This window comes from Polyergus mexicanus, unplaced genomic scaffold, assembly GCF_030449975.1.
Source record: "Polyergus mexicanus isolate NDT 795.1 unplaced genomic scaffold, iyPolMexi1.0 SCAF_1, whole genome shotgun sequence".
Lineage (NCBI taxonomy): Eukaryota > Metazoa > Arthropoda > Insecta > Hymenoptera > Formicidae > Polyergus > Polyergus mexicanus.
In genome coordinates this window covers 14,565,476-14,586,331 of record NW_027223321.1, presented here as the reverse complement: position 1 = coordinate 14,586,331, position 20,856 = coordinate 14,565,476, and the positions used below count along the sequence as shown (strand labels likewise).

Genomic DNA, 20,856 nt, shown 5'->3' with positions numbered 1-20,856 from the left:
ATGACAAAAGAGAGCGCTATGCTATGTGCGAGCGAGAGAGAACGCAAGGGGCACGAAACAGAGTATGTCCTTTTCTACGTGTATCTTTATCCCCACTTCATAAATAATGGCAAACGCTCGGTCTAGATATACTATGTCTATGGTGCGGTCCCATAGTACGGAACGTATGCATAATGCGGAATGGCGGAACGAAATCTGTCCAATCGCAGATATTCTGCCAATTGCGCTCCGCTGAAATATATTTTCTACTATCCCATATGGAGCGGAATTCGCGGAAACGCAAGTTGCGCTTACCAATCAACAAGACCTTTCTTATAGATTCTTTCATTGTATCTATCGGAATAGTGTATATTATTTGCTCGCACAGGTTACGTATTTTCCGCTACATGGGACAGTAGAGACAATATTCAAGCAGATCGGAATCACACACACATGCATATACTTGTCAAAATTCATAAATTCCATACATAATATATGAACTGTGTCAATATGAATTCTGAAAAATTATTTATCATTATTTGCGGATTATTGAAAAAATTTAAATAAAATTGGTATATATTTCAAAAGCAAGAACTACGCCACAAGATCGTAAATTTTACTCGTTGTATATAATTGCAAAAAAAATGAGAATAATAGAAAAAAACGAAAATTGGATACGATTTATATTTAATATAGAAAGAAGATTAAAACAAGGAGTAAAGGTGAGAATTTTGTTAAAGAAATGCTGACCGAAGATATGGAAAAATACATGGATTGCTTTAGAATGACATTTCAAAGAGATAAGCCCAAAAATACGTCAGCACCCGACCACGGCCGTTTGTCGATTTCTTTTTTTTTTATTAACATGCATACAAGCTCACAAGTAATAATAATTAATAATTTAATGATTCCATCAATTCCGTACAATTATTGCGGATAAAATAAAAACATGCAAATAGAAATTGGCGGAACGAACGTAAAAAAGATCGAACCAATCACGAGCGTTCCGCCATTCCGCGTTGCGCATACGTTCCTTACCATGAGACCGCACCATAAATTTTTTTTTTTAAATGCTACACACACATAAATATCATATTATTATATTATTACATTTATGGCGAGTTTGTCAGACGTGCTGATTGGCTACCAAAAAGAGAATTTCTAAAGTCTCCATCGAGATTCTTAAGGCCGGTAGGAAACGGGCTTAAAGTGTGTTCCAATAATAATGCATTGCACCGATGACGAAATAAAAAACAATTTTCACGAGGAAATTTTCAGGATATAATTAATCCTCTATTATTTAACACACAAATCATGGTTTCAAGTCAAATTTAACGACATACATAATTGAGACATTTAACAATAATTTATTTTGGATAAGCTTAAAATATTTGATATGATTATTATACATTATAACAAATCGTTATCGCAAGAGATAGATTAACAATGTGGCACACACGAAGCTCTGCCTTATACTTCGCTACAAAATATGAATATATCATTTTAAAAATATAACAATCATAAAAATTCGATTATCAAGTTTTAAAAAATTAAAAAATTATCTTGAAGAGAACTGAAATACTATACTTAAAAATTTATATATATTAATTTTTTATCATGATAAATATATATATGCAAAATAAGATTTTAACAAAAATGCATAATATGTAGTAATATAAGTTTAGATAAAGAAGAAAGATATATATTAGGATGTTTGTGGAATAGATCACATAGATAGCAGCTTTGCATATTGTCCTTTCAATAAAGAAAAAAGATTTTAAAAAAGTAAGCTATATAAATAGAAAAAAATTCTGTATTGAATAATTTCATAATAATCTAACATCGAGCATGTTTTCAATATATAAGCATTATCATTAATCTTAAATGGCGAAATCTCTACAAAAATGTATATCGAGAATTATAAAAGAAGATAACAATACAGTTTGAATCCCATCAAATTTCCATTTGCTGTATTTTACTTATCGTTATTCTCTCTGTTGGCCTGTTTTTCTCTTACAAAGGGTTGCATCCAACTGTTCAAGCCATGGCAAAATTAACATAATTTTTCTTCTATAATTTGGATCCTTTGCAACAGGATTATGTTCCAGATACACAGTTTGTAATTTTTTGTTGGCTTTTAAATTATCCAATGTACTCCAGTCTTCAATTTCATTATTGTTCATCTGTAGATATTTGATATTGTAATAAATTTTTATTGTGATAATACATATTGTAATATACAATTGTATAATATATTTTTCCCAGAACTTACCCAGAATTCTTCAAGATTTTTAAGATGATTCATATTTTGAATTTTTTTGATTTTATTGTTAGCTAGATCCAATGTTGTTAATCCTGGACAATTTTCTATGCCTTCTATACATGTTATACCATTTTCAGATAAATATAATTGATCCAATTTTTTTAATTCCTCAATATTCTCAATCTTTGTAATCCGATTACTTTGTAAACTTAATAATAAGAGATTTTCCAAACTTCCCAGATTTTGAATTTTGATAATTTTGTTTTTACCAAGATACAAATTGGTCAACTTTTGAAGACCCTCCAGATTCTCAATTTCACGTATTTTGTTATCACCTAATTCTAGTGTTGTAAGATTTGCCAAGTGTGAAACATTTTCAATATGTAAAATCTTATTGGATGATAAAAACAGCTTTTGTAGATTTAATAAATTATCTAATCCTTCTATCTTCTTAATGCGATTGAATGATAAATCCAAAAGTCTAAAATCCATATAAATAATATTACTACAAATATATATGTACAGACAAGTTATTAAAAATTTAGTGTGCATGCTTATATATATATATATATATATATATATATATATATATATATATATATATTTGTGTATATTTGTAATTTTATATATATATATATATATATATATATATATATATATATATAATTACAAATATACACAAATATATTATTCAATGTTACAAGATTAAAATCAACATACTCCAAATTTACAAGTGCATCTAAATTTTCTATGTTCATAATTTGATTATCTCTCAATTCTAATTCCACCAAAGTAGTAAGCATATCAAGATTTTCTATTTTCTTTATAAGATTCCATGTAAAACATAATCTACGTATTTGTGTCAGTGGCTCTAAATTTTCCAGTTTGGTTAATCTTGAATGGTTGAAATCTAATTCCTAAAATACATTGATAAGAATAAAATTTGTTAAAATAAAATGTTCATAACACACATATAAATATAATATATTATATATGAGAATTTTCTTGGAAAAAATTTATTAGATTCTGCTAATGATTAGAAAAATAAAATAATAAAAGTCACAAACTTCGCTATTAGGATCTATAATTAATATCTTGTCAGGCTCTTCAGATTCTTCTCTCTCGTTTTCAACCTCCATTTCGGCGGAACCTTCACTTTTGTCTTCTTCTAAAATAATTAGACCAAATCAAATATAACCTGATTTCTTATGAGAATATGTATATAATATACATACATACACACACACACACACACACACACACATATACATATCATATATGTATATATGTATATATGATAAAAATTTATCTTTCGAATATACCGTACCATGATTAGCCATTATCCTGAGAACTACGATGAAAAGGGTGATTGTACAATAAATAAGTAAAGATGTAATAAACGATCAGCTGTTATTAATTAAAATCACACAAAAATATCACTGATCTTTATATCAATCTTTTGTTAACTGGTATTTTCGATAACTATCACACTATAATCCATTAACGATTCTCTTTCTCTCTCTCTCTCTCTCTCTCTCTCTCTCTCTCTCTCTCTCCTCTTTCTCTCTTTTTCTAAAAATGTTATAATAAAAACTGTATTATATTACGACAGAGAGCTAAAGAAGTTCAAATCACATAGAAGAAAAAAAAACCACACATAGAAGAGAAAAAACCCACACACGTAAAAGCTCTCTAATAATATAAATAACAAATCAATCAAATGCTAGATGAAGCATAATATCATCCAAGAATGCCAAGTGTCAGGCATATCAGAAACTGAGATGTTCCTCAACGTCAAAAAAAGGCCGCCAAATACGGAGTCATCTGACGTTCGGGAATTCAAACTTGCCATATAGCGTTTTCGAATGAACGGATTAGGGTGCATCCCGATGGAGAAAGAATAGCGGAACGGAACTATACCGGAAAAAAAAACCAGATGGAAGGTAACCAATCAGAATTATTCCGTTTTAATTCCGTTCCGCTTTTTAATCAGTGGGTTCCCCATGCCCATGGCACGGAACCATTACGGAACGGAAAAATTTCTAACTCATATGAAAAATTTACGAAGTTTCTACCCAGATTTATTTTGCAACGTATGCTTTTAGCCACAAAAAAGTAAATAAAAAGCAATGTTGTCATCGTACGTTATTATTATACATATGTAAAAATATTATTTTATATTAAACACGTGACATTTATAAAATAGATTAGGTTAAATTATTCTTATTACAAATTTAAAAAATAGATACAATTGTATGTGGTATATTTTATTGATTAGGAGAAATTTGAATGTGGATATTGCGGCTGGATTGCTTGCCGTGATAAAAAATGAACAAATTTCACATGGTTGCTTTGCAAAGTGTAAAGAATTAGGGACAAAGATAAAAATCTCTTTAGAAATGTATGTATATTTATGTGTACAATATATTCAACAAACTATTTTTGTTTGTTTTTTAATAATTGTCATTCAATTTAATTAATACTTAGAATACATAAGTATTACCATATACAATATTTGTTATAAACATTCGAAATGATTTATTTAGATTCTTTAAGAACACATTTGTATATGGAAAATAAAACTGATGGAAACAACACTATTGAAAGTACTATCTACGAGAAAGAAAATATTGCTGAAAATCTTGAGGAACACATTGCTCAAAATACAGAAAAACTAGAGATGAAGATTTAATAAGTGCACTATGTGAAATTTGTTCATTTTTATTACGCCAAACAATCCAGCCGCAATATATTCATATTTGTATTTCTCCTAATCAATAAAATATACCACATACAATTGTATCTATTTTTAAAATTTGTAATTTAACCTAATTTTTTTTATAAATGTCACGTGTTTAATAAAAAATAATATTTTTACATATGATAACGTACGATGACGACATTGCTTTTTATTTATTTCTTTGTGGCTAAAAGCGTACGTTGCAAAATAAATCTGGGTAAAAACTTCGTAAATTTTTCCGTTCCGTAATGGTTCCGTGCCATGGGGAACCCACTGATTAAAAAGCGGAACGGAATTAAAACGGAATCATTCTGTTTGGTTACCTTCCATCTGGTTTCTTTTCCGTTACAATTCCGTTCCGCTATTCTTTCTCTATCGGGATGCACCCTTAATCCAACCTGGATCAATTAATCACTATATTTTACTATAAATTCAAGCCTTTTATTGGCAGAGACGATACAGTGACATCATTAATTATTTTCAGAGCGATTAAAGCGGGGAGCATACACTTTTGCATAAGCGCATAATCATAAGCATAAGCAAGGAAATTGATTGGTCCATTTCCTTATGCATAACGAAATGGACCAATCAAATTCCTTATGCTTATGATTATGCGCTTATGCAAAAGTGTGTGCTCCCCGTTTAAACCTGCTACATTCGATAACGCTATAAAAGATGAGAGAGAGAGAGAGAGAGAGAGAGAGAGAGAGAGAGAGAGAGAGAGAGAGAGAGAGAGAGAGAGAGAGAGAGAGTGAGAGAAAACTGTCAGAAATGCAATCTCACATATTATGCAACTGATATATTTCCCGCTTGGATCGAATATGGTCATAAAAAAAAGGAAGAAGAAGAATTGATATATTTACTAATAACTGGTGCGTAAAAAAATGACTAATGTAATTACATACTTATATATTTTATCAAGAGAAAAATAATTTTCCATTGCATGAGCAATAAAAATCTTATGAATTTATTTTAATTGTTTTCTTATAAAATTGAGATTTTTTATCGATATACAGAAACAAAATGGTTCTGAAGAAAATAAAAGTCTTGGAACTAGCTGGGCTTGCTCCGGGACCCTTTTGTGGAATGGTCTTAGCAGATTTTGGGGCATCTGTTATCAGAGTAGACAGGGTAACTAAAAAGAAACAAATTTTATTAGAATTCTACTAAAATACAATATATGTAGTTTATATTAAAGCATGAATGAATGTAAAACAATAGATTAATATTATTTAATCCATTAGTTTGTATAAAAATTTGTGTTGTAAAAAATTTTTACCCTATAATTATTTTATCTTAATTTTTATCACTATACAGATTGGAGCTCAAATGTTAGATTATTTGGGCCATGGAAAAAAATCAATAGCATTAAATTTAAAATCTGAAATAGGAATCAATATTTTTAAAAGATTAAGTGACCAAAGTGACGTTGTTATTGATACATATAGAAAAGGTACATGGATATGAGAATATATCTATATTATTTAACAATTTTAATCTTTGAAATAAAATCTATTATGTTAATATAATAATTTTTTGAAATAATTTTTAACTTTGAATTTAAATGTGTGTACAATCAAATTATATCAATATGTGATGATAAAGAATAAAATTTTTAATTTGTATAAAAACATATAGAATATATGTCATATAGGTGTCATGGAAAAATTGAAGATTGGACCAAATGAACTTATGGCAACAAATAAAAAGCTGATATATGCTAGATTAACTGGATATGGTCAAGATGGTTCTTATGCAGATATGGCTGGTCATGATATTAATTATTTAGGTTTATCTGGTAATATATATATATAGTTCATTATAGTTATTTATGAAATAGTATAGAGTATAGATATACTGTGCTTATATTAATATAAACATTGTATCTTATTAATTTTTTATCATGACAAATTCCTTTACAAATAGAACTCTGTTATCTTGTGAGAATGATATAAAAAATTGTTAATAGGGCTGCTATCTTTATTTGGCCGATATAATGAGGAACCTACACCACCTGTTAATTTAGCTGCTGATTTTGGTGGTGGTGGTTTAATGTGCGCCCTTGGTATAGTTTTGGCACTGTACGAGCGAACTAAAAGCAACGTCGGGCAAGTGATAGATGCATCAATGGTAGAGGGAACTGCATATTTAGGATCCTGGTTATTCAGAACCCAAAAGATGTCTGGTATGTGGGGAAATCCACGTGGCAAAAATATGTAAGTACTTCTTCTCAGAATATATAAATATGCTTTTAATTTTATATTTTTTAAAAGATATTCTTAAAAGTATCGTTTCCCACAGATTAGATACAGGTGCACATTTCTACAATACGTATGAGACAAAAGATAAACTTTATATGTGTATTGGAGCACTTGAACCACAGTTTTACAACATTTTCGTGGAGAAGCTTGGTTTTTCGAGCAAAGAGATACCGCAATTCGAAAGTTTCGAAGAGAATCGTCGTAAAATCGCAGAAATTTTCAAAAAAAAGACTCAGGCAGAGTGGCGCGCTATATTTGATGGAACTGATGCATGCGTTACACCATTGCTAAGCTTAAAAGATGCTGCATCATACAGTCACAATAAGCAGAGACAAATGTTCACAATTGAAGGAGATGACATAATCCCAAATCCTGCCCCTCGCTTATCTCGTACACCTGGGATTTCTAGAGGAACTTGTAGAAACCCACAACCTGGTGAAAACACTATAGAAATCTTAACTGAACTAAAATTTCAATCTAAGGAAATTGACAATTTATTATCAAATGGGTTTGTTTATCAGGCATATCATGCATCTAAAATTTAATATGAAAATTATTTTATAATAATAAATATACCACTTAAGTGTATATGTAAATAAACAATCATTAACTAGAATGGAAGAGAGGGACAAAAAAAGAGAGAATGTATAGTATACCAAAAAAAATTTTAATTTCTATCTTTGTATATACCGACAATGGTTTGATATAAAATTAAAAAAGAAATAATATTATAATTATTATTATTACACAAAGTTACAAATATAAATCATATAACATTTAACATTTAAACATTTTACATCCTCTTCCCCTCTGTATAACTTATTGACTATAAATTCTACAGAGAATTTACTGTAGAATTGCTAAAAGTATTGCAGAATCAAATTGTTCATGATAATATAAAAAATAATTTGCCATAATTAATTAGAACAGTCATACAAAACTGAAAAAAGTGTGCAACAAATAAAGAGAAACTTTACATACAGATATATTAAAAACCCATCAGTATTGTACTGGCAGTAATAAATGTTTCCTTCGGTGCGCTAGCTTGCCGCACACTCATCTCCCACGTATCCAACAACTGAGAGAGCGAAAAACGACGTGGTAATTTTGCAACACGGGCATTCAGAGCCTTTTGTACAGCACATAAGAATGCCGTTGCCTCATATTCATGCGGTGCCATGACACAGCGAGGTGGCATTGAAGGGTAATCCGCTGGGACTGTGACCGAGATCGGTGGTACACATGGAAGATGACGATCGTCAAGCCAACATATCAATTGTATGCATTTGGATCCATTTTGTTGTGCTGGATCTAGACTAACCTGAAATGAGAAAATTGTTTTATTAGTAATAATTATGTTGTATAAATTTTTTTATTTAATTATCATTTATAATAATTTTTGGGATAAAATTCTACATGTATAATTTGATACACGTATGATCATGTGATACACATATATAGAAAATATTTTAACAGAATCCATGCAAATCATGTCTATATCTAATCATATCTAATAAAAAATTAGGATATTTATATTTACAAATAAAAAATGTGCAGCAGACAGTAGAGATATTCGTCATAGATATTAAACTTTTAGTAAAAAGTAACGTATAGTTTGAGACAAGAGATCGTCGAAAATGGACTTGGGGAGAAGTTGTTGCATACCTTAAATCGCTGGTCCAATCTAGCTATCTCTCCTTGTAATACATCTGGTATTTCACTAGATGATTCTTCTATCTTTTGCTTCTTCAATGGTGGTGGCAAGTTTCTATTTTCATATATATAATAAAATGTGTATTTCCATTTAGATTTAAAATTTATTATTAATAAAATATAATTTGCGTACACACAAATCGGAGTGTACACGTATACAAGAAAGAACATATATCTCTACATGTTTATATACTCATCCATGCATCCATGTACACATACAATCATAATGTACTTACTTTATCTCAGGTCCAAATAAGGCATCTAGGCATGGTCCAAAAGTACGTTGCAATGTGTGATTGATTACTGGACTCTGAAGATGTGTGCTTACAGCCTCTAATAGTGGACTAAAGATTTGGTGTTCTTTCAATGTTGTTACCGGTGGTCCTACGCTACCATCTCCTCTCTTAAAATCCAGTTTTTCTAAAACTACTTCGCATTTCAACAATGTATCTAATGGCATACGTTTACTCGGATTTGACAGAATCTCCAAAAGCTTCTTCATCTTGCTAAGTTTATCGACATCTGCAGCAAAGAGTAGACTCAGTATATATATAAATATTAATACTGTTTATATACACATTGTCAAAGAAAAATATTAAAAAAGAAGGCATACTACTAAAAATATTCATAATAAATGTTAATCATTTTCTTTCTTTGTTGAAAATATCATCCATGAAAATAATCCTATTATCTTATATGTCGATATTTATAATGTTAAAAGTGTATGTATATATAATTCTGAAAAACTTAAATTTTTTTTTAAACGAAACAAATAATTTTATTCAAAAATTAAAAAAAAACGCTCTATAAAAATTAAAATATACTAAAAAATTACAAATATAACACGAGTTAATAAAATTATTATCACAGATAAAATTTTCAACATATATATGCATGTATATATTCTTACTTCCTTCACTGCTCATCTTGGCAATCATTCTCCGTAATGGTTCTATATATTTGCTCAACTGTCTGACTTTATCCCTGTAAGCTTGATCTTCTTGCTGAGGACTGGGTGTGGCACCTACACCTCCAGGAGTATTTAATGAACTGCTTGGAGATGGTGCCATACCTGATTTAATATTTTATAATTTTACATTCCAATATATATTTTCTTATGTTTATAAATCCTAAATTATTTGAATTTACCTATGGAGTTTACAGAACGCGATGGTCCTGTCATGATGGCATGCTGAGGGCTTGGTGATGGTACCAGAGCGGGCGAGGCTACCATTTGATTACTATGAAAATATTTTTCATCTTATTATGAGATATGTTCTTATATGTTCGTTAAAAAATGTATTTGGATATGTCAAGATTACCTTGACGGTGCTCCTAAACCAGCTGGACTTGGAGCCGAAGGAGACGGGCTTTGCCTTAAGAATTGATTAGGCGTAACGTTACGTGGACCAGGGAATGCAGTATTCAACATTTCATTCGGCTGATAAAAATAGAAATAATGATATAATTTTAATAGGATACTATCAATGAGGAGTAAAAGAATTATCATTAATGAAGATAATGAAGATAATGCAGATATCAATAAGAATAATAAAAAAATATGTGCGCCAGGTACTTTTCTTTGAATATGATTCAACTGCTGCTGCATTTGCCCAGGACCCAATTGCCCAGGACCCAATTGCCCAGGACCTATTTGATTCATTTGTTGCGGCATGCTCGTTTGTATACTGCCTATTGGACCTGCAATTTGGTTATTCATTTGACCTGGTAACTGATTCTGCATTTGGGACTATAACAAAAACAAGCATAAAATATTTATGTTTCTTTTATATATTCTTTTATATGTTTCTTTTTATATATAGATATAATTACTAGATTTGCTAGAATAAGTAAATGATGCTTATATATGGATATGTATACCTGCATATTTTGTTGCATCTGTCCAGCGGATAGTTGACCCATCTGTCCAGGTACTATTTGATTCATTTGTTGAGGAATATTTCCTTGTCCCATTTGGTTCATTTGAGTCAACATAGGATTGTTTTGCATGGTTTGAATTGGACCCATGTGACTCATTGGACCACCAGTTTGCGATGGCATCATACCCATACCTGGCATTTTGTTCTGCATGCCAGGCATATTCATTGGTTGACCAGGTCGTTGATTTAAACTTTGCAAGACTAACGAGAAAATATACAAGATTTCGAGTACTATTCATCATTTAAAGGCATATTTTTGTATGTCTCACAACATATTCATGTATTTGTATATTTCAACAAAGGCTTAAATATATATTTTATTAATATTGTATATGTAATATAAAAAAAAAATATTTAGAATCTAAACAATGTATTATAAATCAGAAAATATAAGATGTATTTAATAATTGTATCAATTTACTATATAAATCAATTCATTCTATTTATTAGTAATATTGTATAAATATAGGAAATGTAATAATGTGAATATAGGGAAAATTTTATATAGATTTGAACAAATGCACACATGATCACATCTATGATAATATATATAATAATACGTAATCATATCTATAATAACAATCCTCTCTTTAAATTCTGCTCTTTGAATTTTCTTGTTCTATACAAAAAATTTCTTCCTCCATAAATTTTTTAAATGCTATGTCTAAGGGAAAAATGTAAAAATTTTTCAATTTTAACTTTAATCTATCATTATCTTTTTTTATATCTTTCGATGCTCGAGTACGTCTATACTCATAGGTGACACTGCAAACTTGAATATCTTCATTTAATGTTAATTTTACAACAATTGTGTCTCTGATGTTTAATTTTCGTAGACCGTTTGGCCATGCATTTTCTGTAAATATTAATTCTATTTCTGTAATGGAATTAGAATTAATAGAAAATTGCATATCTTTATAAATTTTTTTCGCATTATACATGAATTGATGTACAATGGCAAAGCGATTCATGTAAGCATCTATCGATCGTTGTATTTCGCAAATTATATCCAATATTTTTTCAGAGATAGGATAATATGTGCCAGATTTAAGTTTGCCTTTGAGATCGACCACTTCTGGTACAAAAGAGTAGCCTGGACTGATGTACCATTTACGTCGGGAACTACAATATACGATTGTTATCTTGAATTTAAAAATATCTGTGCCAAGTACTTTGTCGTTCCCTTTATACTTGCATACATATTTTACAAAATTCTTGCCTGATTGTATTAGTATATCTTTCACTCTCTTTTGATATGTTGTTTGCAAATCATGTCGCTGTATTAACCAATCTTTGTATAATGTTTCCCTCTTATTTCTCCACTGCATGTATCTAGATTTATCACGATTATCTATTTGTTCATTATCTGAATCGTAAATAGATTCACTCGCGTATTGTTTATTCGCGTATTGTGCGTAATATATATTATCTAATCGCTCCATTTGTTTAAGTTACATCTGTATAATACGTTTCTTCTTTAAATACAATAACACGATATTTCTTCGATATTTTATAGCTGTTTAACTATATATTCAATGTCTGCTATATTTAAATATTCGACTAACTATGCTTCAAAATATGTCTCAACTTGCAGCCTGTCCAAGGTCAAGGTCATTATAATACAATATTTACTATAGGCAAAGCACATAAAAACTTACATCTCACCTCAGTCAGATAGACTCATTCTTTGTCAATCAAAAATTTATCTCAAATGTTATCGTATTTATTTATTGAAGTAAAAGCCTTCCTGCTTATATAGAGTGATTATAATGGAAGAAATTTTAAAATATTATAATTTAATATATTATAACATGTGGGAGCTACAAAACAAATATTATTACTATATTTATTTATCTATTATACTATGTTTATAATAAATTGTCTATCAACTATTACATTATATCGTCTTCGCGACAATATCAATAAATAAATTATTTTTTGTCTAAACATAAAAAAAATCAATATTTTATTTGATAAAATAGAACAAAAATATCAATTAACTATACAAATCTAATATGCTCTATATCATATATTATTCCAATACTTTTTTTTATAATTTTAAATATGTTTATTACTTACGATTAGTTGCAGTGTTTGCAGATGGTTGCGGAATTATGCCCTGATGATTAGGACCCGGACCTCCCATACCCATCATTTGGTTATTTCCCGTTCCTTGACGCGCTAATGTCTGTAGAGCACCGATTGGATCCGGCATGCCTTGATTGTTAGTGCCAGCATTACCTGGTGCGTTACCAGTTGGGTTTTTTTTAGAATCTATATAGAAAGAACGAAATTTTACTAATTATATAAATATATATAGAATAGTCACAAAAATAATGAGACTATTTTTTGTTTAATGGTGATATAGGAACACTGGGCAACAATACTGTAATTAAATATAAATCTTAAGATTTTGCAAACAACATGAAACTAACATAGAAAAAATATTGACAACACACAATTAACAGTATAATATAATTTCATAAATAATGAAGCAACACATTTTTTCAATTAGAATTGAGAAACGCATTTTTATTTCATTATTACTTAGCAGGATAGATCATAAATTGTCTGAAGACTTCAAGACAATAGATTTCAAATCTCTCTCTCTCTCTCTCTCTCTCTCTCTCTCTCTCTCTCTCTCTCAAAGAAATTTACATATATTAAATATTCAATGTTAACACAAAAATCACACCTTACAGAAATCAGTCTCATTACTCTTATGATAAATCTTGTATATATTATCATGAAATAACAAATTAGTATAATATAGGAAACATTACTCATTTCTCTGACATGAAGAATTAATCTGGCAACAAAACCCAAGTATTCCTCCTACAAGAAAAAAGAAACATATTAGAAGACAATGTTAGAAGTTTTGCTGGAAAGTAATATACAAAAGTGATACAATCTATTGTATAATATATTAATTGTAAATAACAGACTTTTAAAATATTGATTGCTAAAACAATCTTATTAACACAAACTATTTCAAATTAATATTGCTGAAGCTGAGAAAAAATATAGCTTACAAAAATTATATAATTATGTAGGATTACTATATACTTAAGATTTTTCAAGTAGCGATTTTAGACAAACCTTAGACTTTGCCTTTTGGAAGACATGATTTTCCATTTCGATGCTATTTTTTGAAGTAGGCATTCCAGACACCTGTATAGCTTCATCTCTGTTAAAAAAGTGAATTACATATAAAATAAAAAATTAAACAGCTTCTTTTAGCAGTAGTACACTATAGTACACTAGTTTATAGTACACTATAAAGCGAAAGGAAAGAAAACAATCAATAGAAAAAATAAAGGAAAAAATAGAAAGGCCAGTTAAAAACAAATCTGTTATAACTATAATATAAAGTTAATATAATATTTTACATTTATGTAAAATTTATTTTTACTTTTATGTCAAAAATGTGTTTTTACATAAAAACATTTTAAGGTATCGCTCTCTTTGAACTTTTTGGATCGATAATGACATCCCTCTCGTTCCTCACATACATAATGTTTTCATCTTTTGTAAAATGTATAAAAAGTGCAAAATAACTTACATTTTCGCGATTACGCTCTGTCGAAAGCTTTGCGTTTTCCATGAATCATCCGCGGCCATGATTTGCAAATGTATAACAATTTAAAAAAATAAAATTTGTCAACGATATTCACAGTAATCTATAGTATATGAATGCACATATCTTTTTCTTCTTTCTCGTATACGGAATACGATACGGATTTCTGTCATTTCCGTTCACTTCAGAGTAAGGCCGATATTACATTTGTCGTACGACAAACTTTTTAAGCATATTGATTGGCTGCAAAATAGAAACTTTCTTAAGTCTCTAGAAATTAGCTAATCAATGCGCTTAAAAAGTTTGTCGTACGACAAATGTAATATTAGCCTTAAGCTAATATACTGATTGGCTGCAAAATAGAAACTTTCTCGAGTCTCTAGAAATTAGCTAATCAATACGCTTAAAAAGTTTGTCGTACGACAAATGTAATATCGACTTAAAGGTAACATTTCATGAGCAATGAAAAGCAACAGTTTAGAAAGTAACTAGAATCGGTGACGTACTTCTGGCGCAAGTTTTTGCTGTTTGAACGTTTGAAGTTCATCCTGTTGTATGCTCTGTGCGAGCGAGATGTAAGCTAGGCTTATGCTGTTTCGGCGTTGAGATATAGTTTTCCTAATAATTATATATATTTTATATATTAATGTAATCAATCAAAATACGACGAGTATTGCAAGATAAATCAAAAAATTTTGTAAATCATCACAATGGCGTTATCAAAGGGTGAGTGAACAGTTACTACAAATTTTTCTCGAGACATCGTATAACCTAAAATCCACTGTAATCAACATAATCGTGCGCTTTTTACAGTAATTTTTTATGGTAATACAATGTTGCAGCATTATTAAAACGTTTAAATTCAGATGACAATCCTTTGCCGAAACGTTTAAAATTAGCAGAAACTGCATTTTTTGCTACGGATCTACCACTCGTTCGCAAAGAGGACTTGCTCCTCGAATGGCTGTGCAAAATTTGTGTCACGGATCGACATGCTTGGAAAAGTTTGAATAATTGTTTAAAATCTGCTCATATTGACATTAAGACCAATACGAAACAACATTTGGTCGATATGCTTGCGCAAACATTAAATAGTGATATGACAAATGTATATGAAGAAGTTCTCGAATGCTGCAGCTTAATTCTTGTTAATAATAGTATGCGACAATATTTTATGAACAAACCAAAGAATCTAGGTTTCTTAATAAAAACCTTATTTAACAATGTATTGGAGCATTCCAGTTGTCGCAATGCAATACAAGAAGAATATGATCAATTACTCGAGTCATGTAAATTATCACTTGTGGAAAATTATGCTATAATAAGTATTATTGAAAGTTTAATGCAAATATATAAACAATTGATTGCCACAAAAAAAGAATTAAGATCAATTTTCATACAGGATATTTTATATCCTATGTGTAATTTAATTGATCACAGACATACAGATAATACAAATAAGCTTGGTGTAGTAGCGTACAAATGTATCCAACAATTGTTGCTCAGAGAAATCAAATTGATGCGAAATGAACAAACCTCAAAAAATTTCCAAACAATGTTTTCAGATTTACTTTGCACGTTATCTGAAAATGTGGAAATATTAAATTTTCAGAATAATTTTCTAACATATCAGTTTATTTTTCGCGCTATACTAGGCACTTACAAATTGGACGCTGCTTTATTGGATGTATTTTTCAGAAATCTGGTTAATTCCTCTGGGAAATATAAGTTGGAAATCTTGAATGCTTTCCTCAAGCTATTAAATGGCATAACACTCGACTTTGATAATATTATAGAAAATGTCACACTGTTCGAATATTTTCAGAAAATTATAAGCGACATTTTAACATATGACAACATTACATGTATACATTATGGTATACTTACACAACTTTCATATATCAATCCACTTTTGATAGAGAGAAATATACCAGATATTTTTAACAAAGTATTAATGAAAGAACAAACTATTGATTACACGAACTTATTAATTGCTATTTTGCACTCCAGTAAGAAATTGAGATGTGAACAAAAGTTGATCTCGCAATTATTAATATCATTGAAGCAGCATTCGACAACAAGGAAAATGTACAAAACAAACACCTCATTCTTTTCAAACGAATTTAGAATGAAACTGAAAGAAATAATTAGCAACTTTTCCAGTTCACAAACGATTGCAACTTTAAGAACATTAATATATTATTTAAATATAGATTGTGTAGAATTGTTGGATTGTAATACTTCATGTAAGTTTTTGTATATATATTTGATACTATATAAATTATATATACAGGATGTCCGGAATCAATCGTCACCTATTGTGTGCAGATAGAACAGGTTAAATCGAGGAGAAAAGTTCTATATTATTTAGCGACTTTTGTAATAATTATTAAGAAATTAATTAGCAAAGATCGATCAATTCGCGCGAGTATTAGCGCGCAGCGAGAAGAGACAACCCAAAAGTTCACGGCAGTTTACGGTTGCTAGGTGCGCGGCGCGCGACAAAATTTTGGAAGGAGCGTTCTATAAATGACAACGGTTACGTACGAGCGGTACACGAGCGCTGGATTCTTGTGTCCTAGCAATCACATATCAATGGGCCGTATTTTACCGCGCGCTAATACTCGCGCGAGTTGATTTTTTTTTTAAATTAATTAATTAATTAATTAATTTATCAGTAATTATTACGAAAATCACGAAATGGTAAAGAACTTTTCAGACCTCAATTTCTGCTCTATCTGCACACGACGGGTGATGCGATTGACTCCGGACATCTTGTATACATATATAGATATAATTTAGAGTAAAGCAACAATGTTTTGCAGAAATGTTGCTAGAAATATTATTAGAATGCGAATTTATATCTCTTTTCTTTAAATATGAAGGATAAAAATGTATTAATATTGCAGGTAAAAATATATTAATATTACAGGCAACAATAGAATTGCTTGTTGTACTTTTAGAAGGTACAGAGATTTTTGAATATACTAGAACACTGTCCACTCACGAGAAGTTTGTTAACGATTTAAACAAACTGGGAAGTGCTTTATCATTGTTGATAAACAAAGCATTGTGTTTAAGTCATGATAAAAATGTTATCATATTACTGTTAAGTGCAGTGCAATCATTGAGCGAAATGCAAGATTTGTTAAAATATTATGTACCGAAAGGTGCTGATACGAAAAAATTATTGTTCCCAATTCTGGATGACCCTTGGCAACAATTAATTCAGAGAATAACTAATTTCGGAGAAGACAATTGCAAAAATATCATGGTACCTGTACAAATGTTATGAGAACTTATCATATAATATATTTAATTCTTAATTAATATTTCTACAAAGTTTATATTTGTCATAATTTCAGAATGAACTTATTTTACATCGAATAAAATTGAATGCATCGAATGAACCTATTAAACTTTACAGTTTAATAGGCGGCATCGAGTATGCTTGGAGTTCTATTTTGAAATATAACACAGATATACTTCCATTATTAAGTGACAAAGAGATATTCAAAGTGACATGTTTATTATTGAATGATATGACATCAAGTGAAAAGAATTTTCATGAATGGCTTGGTTTATTAGATAGTGATTGCTTTCAAGAAAATAGATGTTTTGTAATGTGTCTCTTAAACCATATTTTCACCCAAATTGGACACTGTTTGTCATCAGGATGTACAAAATCTATTACAGAACACATTAATGCCGTAAGTAATATTGTATAAATTGTTGCTGATAACTTTTCAATTTTCTAGTTAATAATTGTAAATCTAAATCATATCTGTGTCGAAATTTTCTGGAATATTCTAATTATATAAAACTATAGAAATTGTTGATGGAGAACAATCATGATGATATGCTGGGAATGTTGCAAATTATAAAAGAATTGATATCACAAGAGCAATGGGTTCAAATGACAAATGTCATTTCCTCTAAAATAAAATTACATTTGGAATTATTGCTTCATTTACCGATGATATATTTTAATTCTAATATGAGAATGTTAATATTCCTGCTTGTATATTCTATTAGCAGAGAATGTGACAAAAATGAAATATTGGTATTATGCAAGATGATCTTCTCAGGTAATTTTATTTTTTTTAAACTTGTATATTGTATGTTTCTTCCTAATTTTTTTGTTACTATTTATATGTAACGAGAGAGAGAGAGAGAGAGAGAGAGAGAAATCTGGAATATATAAAAAATTTATTTTAGAATACATAATAAAAATGTTACAAATCTTCTAGATTTACTAGAAAAAATCGGAATCGACATATTTCAATATATAGAACCAATAATATTGGTAAATCAGTTACCACAAAATAAAGCATTTTTGAAAGCTTGTGAATTCTCACTTCGCAATGTGAAAACATACACCATTTTCAAGAATCTCATAAAAAGTTGTGCTCAATGCAAGGAAGCTATGAACAATCTTTTGGAATGCATGGAGGTGATCAAACCAAAACTAGATACTGAGCAAAAAATTATTTTCAGAAAGGCAGAGAAAAGATTAGCCAAAGCTATTTTAAAGATATTACCTGAAAAAATAAACAATGCTTCTGATGTAAAATATTTGATAGCAGTATTAAAAATAACACTATCAACTGGAAAAGCTTTTAATACTTTGAAAAAATTGACTGAATTAACTCTCGAAAATATAGTCGCAGTAAGTATTATAGAAGAAATTATATGTATACACACACACACACACACACACACACACATTTCTCACACACACGCGCGCGCACATACTTACACATATATTGTACTTCAATGTTTGATAAAAATAAACATTTTTTTCTTTTCAGAGAGAAATAATAAAGAATACAAAAAACACAAATAATAATACATTGTTGCAACAAAGTGTACAATTGGCTATTATTGTTTTACGACATCGTAAAATGTTCGAGATCCAAGATACGACCATCAAAAACTTATGGTTTATAATATTGAAGCATCCTTGCAAGAATTTACTCGAAGCGTTATTGACATCTTCTGAATCAAAAGAATTTTATGAATTTTTAAGATTGCTGTATGCTAAGACGGTAAATTTCCCTCTTTCCTTTATTAATATATTATCGATAATATATATGTATATATTTTGTAATATTTTTTTTATGTAGATTGATAGCTTGTCACAAGCAGATGAAGCAACATGGACGAATTTATTTGTCATTTGGAGTGGCACAATGAAAACAGATATGAGAGTCAAGCGTAATAAAGCGCGTTTGTATGCAATCAACAGTTTATTTGAAATCATGCTCTTGTTGGATATTCCTGACAAATATTGGTCAGATATATTGCGTTTAACTCACGATATAATCAGTGTTAAACACTTACTTATTCCCGATACTACAATTGATCTTATCGTATTGATCAGTTTAAAATCGCTTGTCAAAGTAAAAATATCGTCATGCGATAAAGTGATCGCCATCTGTGAAACACTAATGAAAGTCAAAACAAATTTGATAATAGACAGATTACCTAATTTATTGTTGTTGTATAGAAATGTAGTAAATATCATTGTTTACGCATCGAAAAGCGTGACCGATAAATTTAATGAACATCGATTTAGATGTTTCGCGCTCGATATCGAAAAGTAAGTTTAAATCGTTTAATTGGAAAAGAGTTTTATACGTTATACATCATGATATGTCGATGTGTAATCTATTTATTAATAATAATTTGATAAAAAATAATAGATATTTTGTCAATAGACTTACAGGTTTATTGATAAAATTGAAAAAAGATATGATTCGACCAAGTCCCTATGTGATAGCCGATTTCTTACAATTGTGTGTGGAAGGCGCTATACCATCTTATATTAAGGTAATATCTTTGCATATGATTGTTATTTTATTGAATTGTTTTTAATAAACTATTGTATCACTCACTTCTATATTGCAGATGGCTTTGTATAATTCTCTATGTCAACTAATTAGCATTTGTGATCATCATGGAATTGCATTTTTATCACGTACATTACCAACATCATTGCAGGAAGTTTTTAAAGTACAATTAAATACATTTAATAAGTTTTATAAATTCTCTGGCAAGGTTTAAGTCTTCATTGCTTCTCTCTAAGAGAGTAATTTGATACTTTTCATGAAAGAAGGAAATAACTAAATATAAAAACAGATGAATATAATATGCTCCATGTGTAAATTTATTTTTATAAATAGCCTACTCTTCCTACACACACACGTAATTAAAAAATATACATATTTGTAAAAAAAAAAAAAAAAAAAAATCAAAGGGGATATCTAATATGAAATATCCCGTACAATTCAAATAATATTATAAATAATATATAAATAATGATAATTGATAACGATTTTTTTATTTAATAAAAAATTCATACAATATATGAGTTTATTATT

At 29.4% G+C, this 20,856-nt stretch overlaps 5 protein-coding genes across 5 annotated transcripts; 2 read left to right on the top strand and 3 right to left on the bottom strand.

The window, feature by feature from the left end:
* Positions 1-1,326: 1,326 nt before the first annotated feature.
* On the bottom strand, positions 1,327-4,093 carry LOC138938788 (protein phosphatase 1 regulatory subunit 7). The gene is made up of 6 exons (XM_070306052.1): positions 3,920-4,093; positions 3,570-3,814; positions 3,310-3,410; positions 2,963-3,159; positions 2,252-2,723; positions 1,327-2,162 (listed from the first exon to the last, which is right to left on the bottom strand). Exons 2-6 carry the CDS (start codon positions 3,580-3,582, stop codon positions 1,965-1,967), a joined length of 981 nt encoding a protein of 326 aa, XP_070162153.1. The 5' UTR covers positions 3,583-3,814; positions 3,920-4,093; the 3' UTR covers positions 1,327-1,964.
* Positions 4,094-5,714: 1,621 nt separating this feature from the next.
* Positions 5,715-8,007, top strand: Amacr (Alpha-methylacyl-CoA racemase). Its single transcript, XM_070303245.1, has 6 exons — positions 5,715-5,854; positions 5,999-6,113; positions 6,300-6,435; positions 6,637-6,780; positions 6,952-7,198; positions 7,284-8,007. Exons 2-6 carry the CDS (start codon positions 6,006-6,008, stop codon positions 7,786-7,788), a joined length of 1,140 nt encoding a protein of 379 aa, XP_070159346.1. The 5' UTR covers positions 5,715-5,854; positions 5,999-6,005; the 3' UTR covers positions 7,789-8,007.
* A 5-nt stretch (positions 8,008-8,012) lies between these two features.
* Positions 8,013-14,620, bottom strand: LOC138937210 (mediator of RNA polymerase II transcription subunit 15-like). Its single transcript, XM_070303233.1, has 12 exons — positions 14,459-14,620; positions 13,996-14,083; positions 13,680-13,731; positions 12,976-13,170; positions 10,838-11,097; positions 10,533-10,706; positions 10,279-10,397; positions 10,106-10,197; positions 9,867-10,028; positions 9,193-9,478; positions 8,909-9,011; positions 8,013-8,564 (listed from the first exon to the last, which is right to left on the bottom strand). The coding sequence occupies exons 1-12, from the start codon at positions 14,515-14,517 to the stop codon at positions 8,232-8,234; spliced, it is 1,923 nt and encodes a 640-aa protein (XP_070159334.1). The 5' UTR covers positions 14,518-14,620; the 3' UTR covers positions 8,013-8,231.
* LOC138938902 (uncharacterized) lies at positions 11,487-12,607 on the bottom strand. Its single transcript, XM_070306301.1, has 2 exons — positions 12,562-12,607; positions 11,487-12,491 (listed from the first exon to the last, which is right to left on the bottom strand). Exon 2 carries the CDS (start codon positions 12,336-12,338, stop codon positions 11,487-11,489), a length of 852 nt encoding a protein of 283 aa, XP_070162402.1. The 5' UTR covers positions 12,339-12,491; positions 12,562-12,607.
* Positions 14,621-15,045: 425 nt separating the features above from the next.
* Positions 15,046-20,672, top strand: LOC138938782 (uncharacterized). The gene is made up of 10 exons (XM_070306038.1): positions 15,046-15,199; positions 15,316-16,719; positions 17,383-17,747; positions 17,839-18,183; positions 18,303-18,561; positions 18,724-19,142; positions 19,285-19,521; positions 19,600-20,075; positions 20,194-20,305; positions 20,384-20,672. The coding sequence occupies exons 1-10, from the start codon at positions 15,184-15,186 to the stop codon at positions 20,537-20,539; spliced, it is 3,789 nt and encodes a 1,262-aa protein (XP_070162139.1). The 5' UTR covers positions 15,046-15,183; the 3' UTR covers positions 20,540-20,672.
* Positions 20,673-20,856: the final 184 nt, after the last annotated feature.

Coding starts and splice junctions, on each gene's coding strand:
- LOC138938782 (XM_070306038.1), top strand. Junction 17,748..17,838: donor ACAATTGCAAAAATATCATG/GTACCTGTACAA, acceptor TCATAATTTCAG/AATGAACTTATTTTACATCG. Junction 18,184..18,302: donor TTACAGAACACATTAATGCC/GTAAGTAATATT, acceptor ATAAAACTATAG/AAATTGTTGATGGAGAACAA.
- LOC138937210 (XM_070303233.1), bottom strand. CDS start 14,517: ATGGCCGCGGATGATTCATGGAAAACGCAAAGCTTTCGACAGAGCGTA. Junction 14,084..14,458: donor CAGAGCGTAATCGCGAAAAT/GTAAGTTATTTT, acceptor CTTTTTTAACAG/AGATGAAGCTATACAGGTGT. Junction 10,398..10,532: donor TGAATCATATTCAAAGAAAA/GTACCTGGCGCA, acceptor TATTTTTATCAG/CCGAATGAAATGTTGAATAC.
- LOC138938902 (XM_070306301.1), bottom strand. CDS start 12,338: ATGGAGCGATTAGATAATATATATTACGCACAATACGCGAATAAACAA.
- LOC138938788 (XM_070306052.1), bottom strand. Junction 3,160..3,309: donor TTATAGATCCTAATAGCGAA/GTTTGTGACTTT, acceptor AATGTATTTTAG/GAATTAGATTTCAACCATTC. Junction 2,724..2,962: donor GATGCACTTGTAAATTTGGA/GTATGTTGATTT, acceptor TATGGATTTTAG/ACTTTTGGATTTATCATTCA.
- Amacr (XM_070303245.1), top strand. CDS start 6,006: ATGGTTCTGAAGAAAATAAAAGTCTTGGAACTAGCTGGGCTTGCTCCG. Junction 6,781..6,951: donor TAATTATTTAGGTTTATCTG/GTAATATATATA, acceptor AATTGTTAATAG/GGCTGCTATCTTTATTTGGC. Junction 7,199..7,283: donor AATCCACGTGGCAAAAATAT/GTAAGTACTTCT, acceptor CGTTTCCCACAG/ATTAGATACAGGTGCACATT.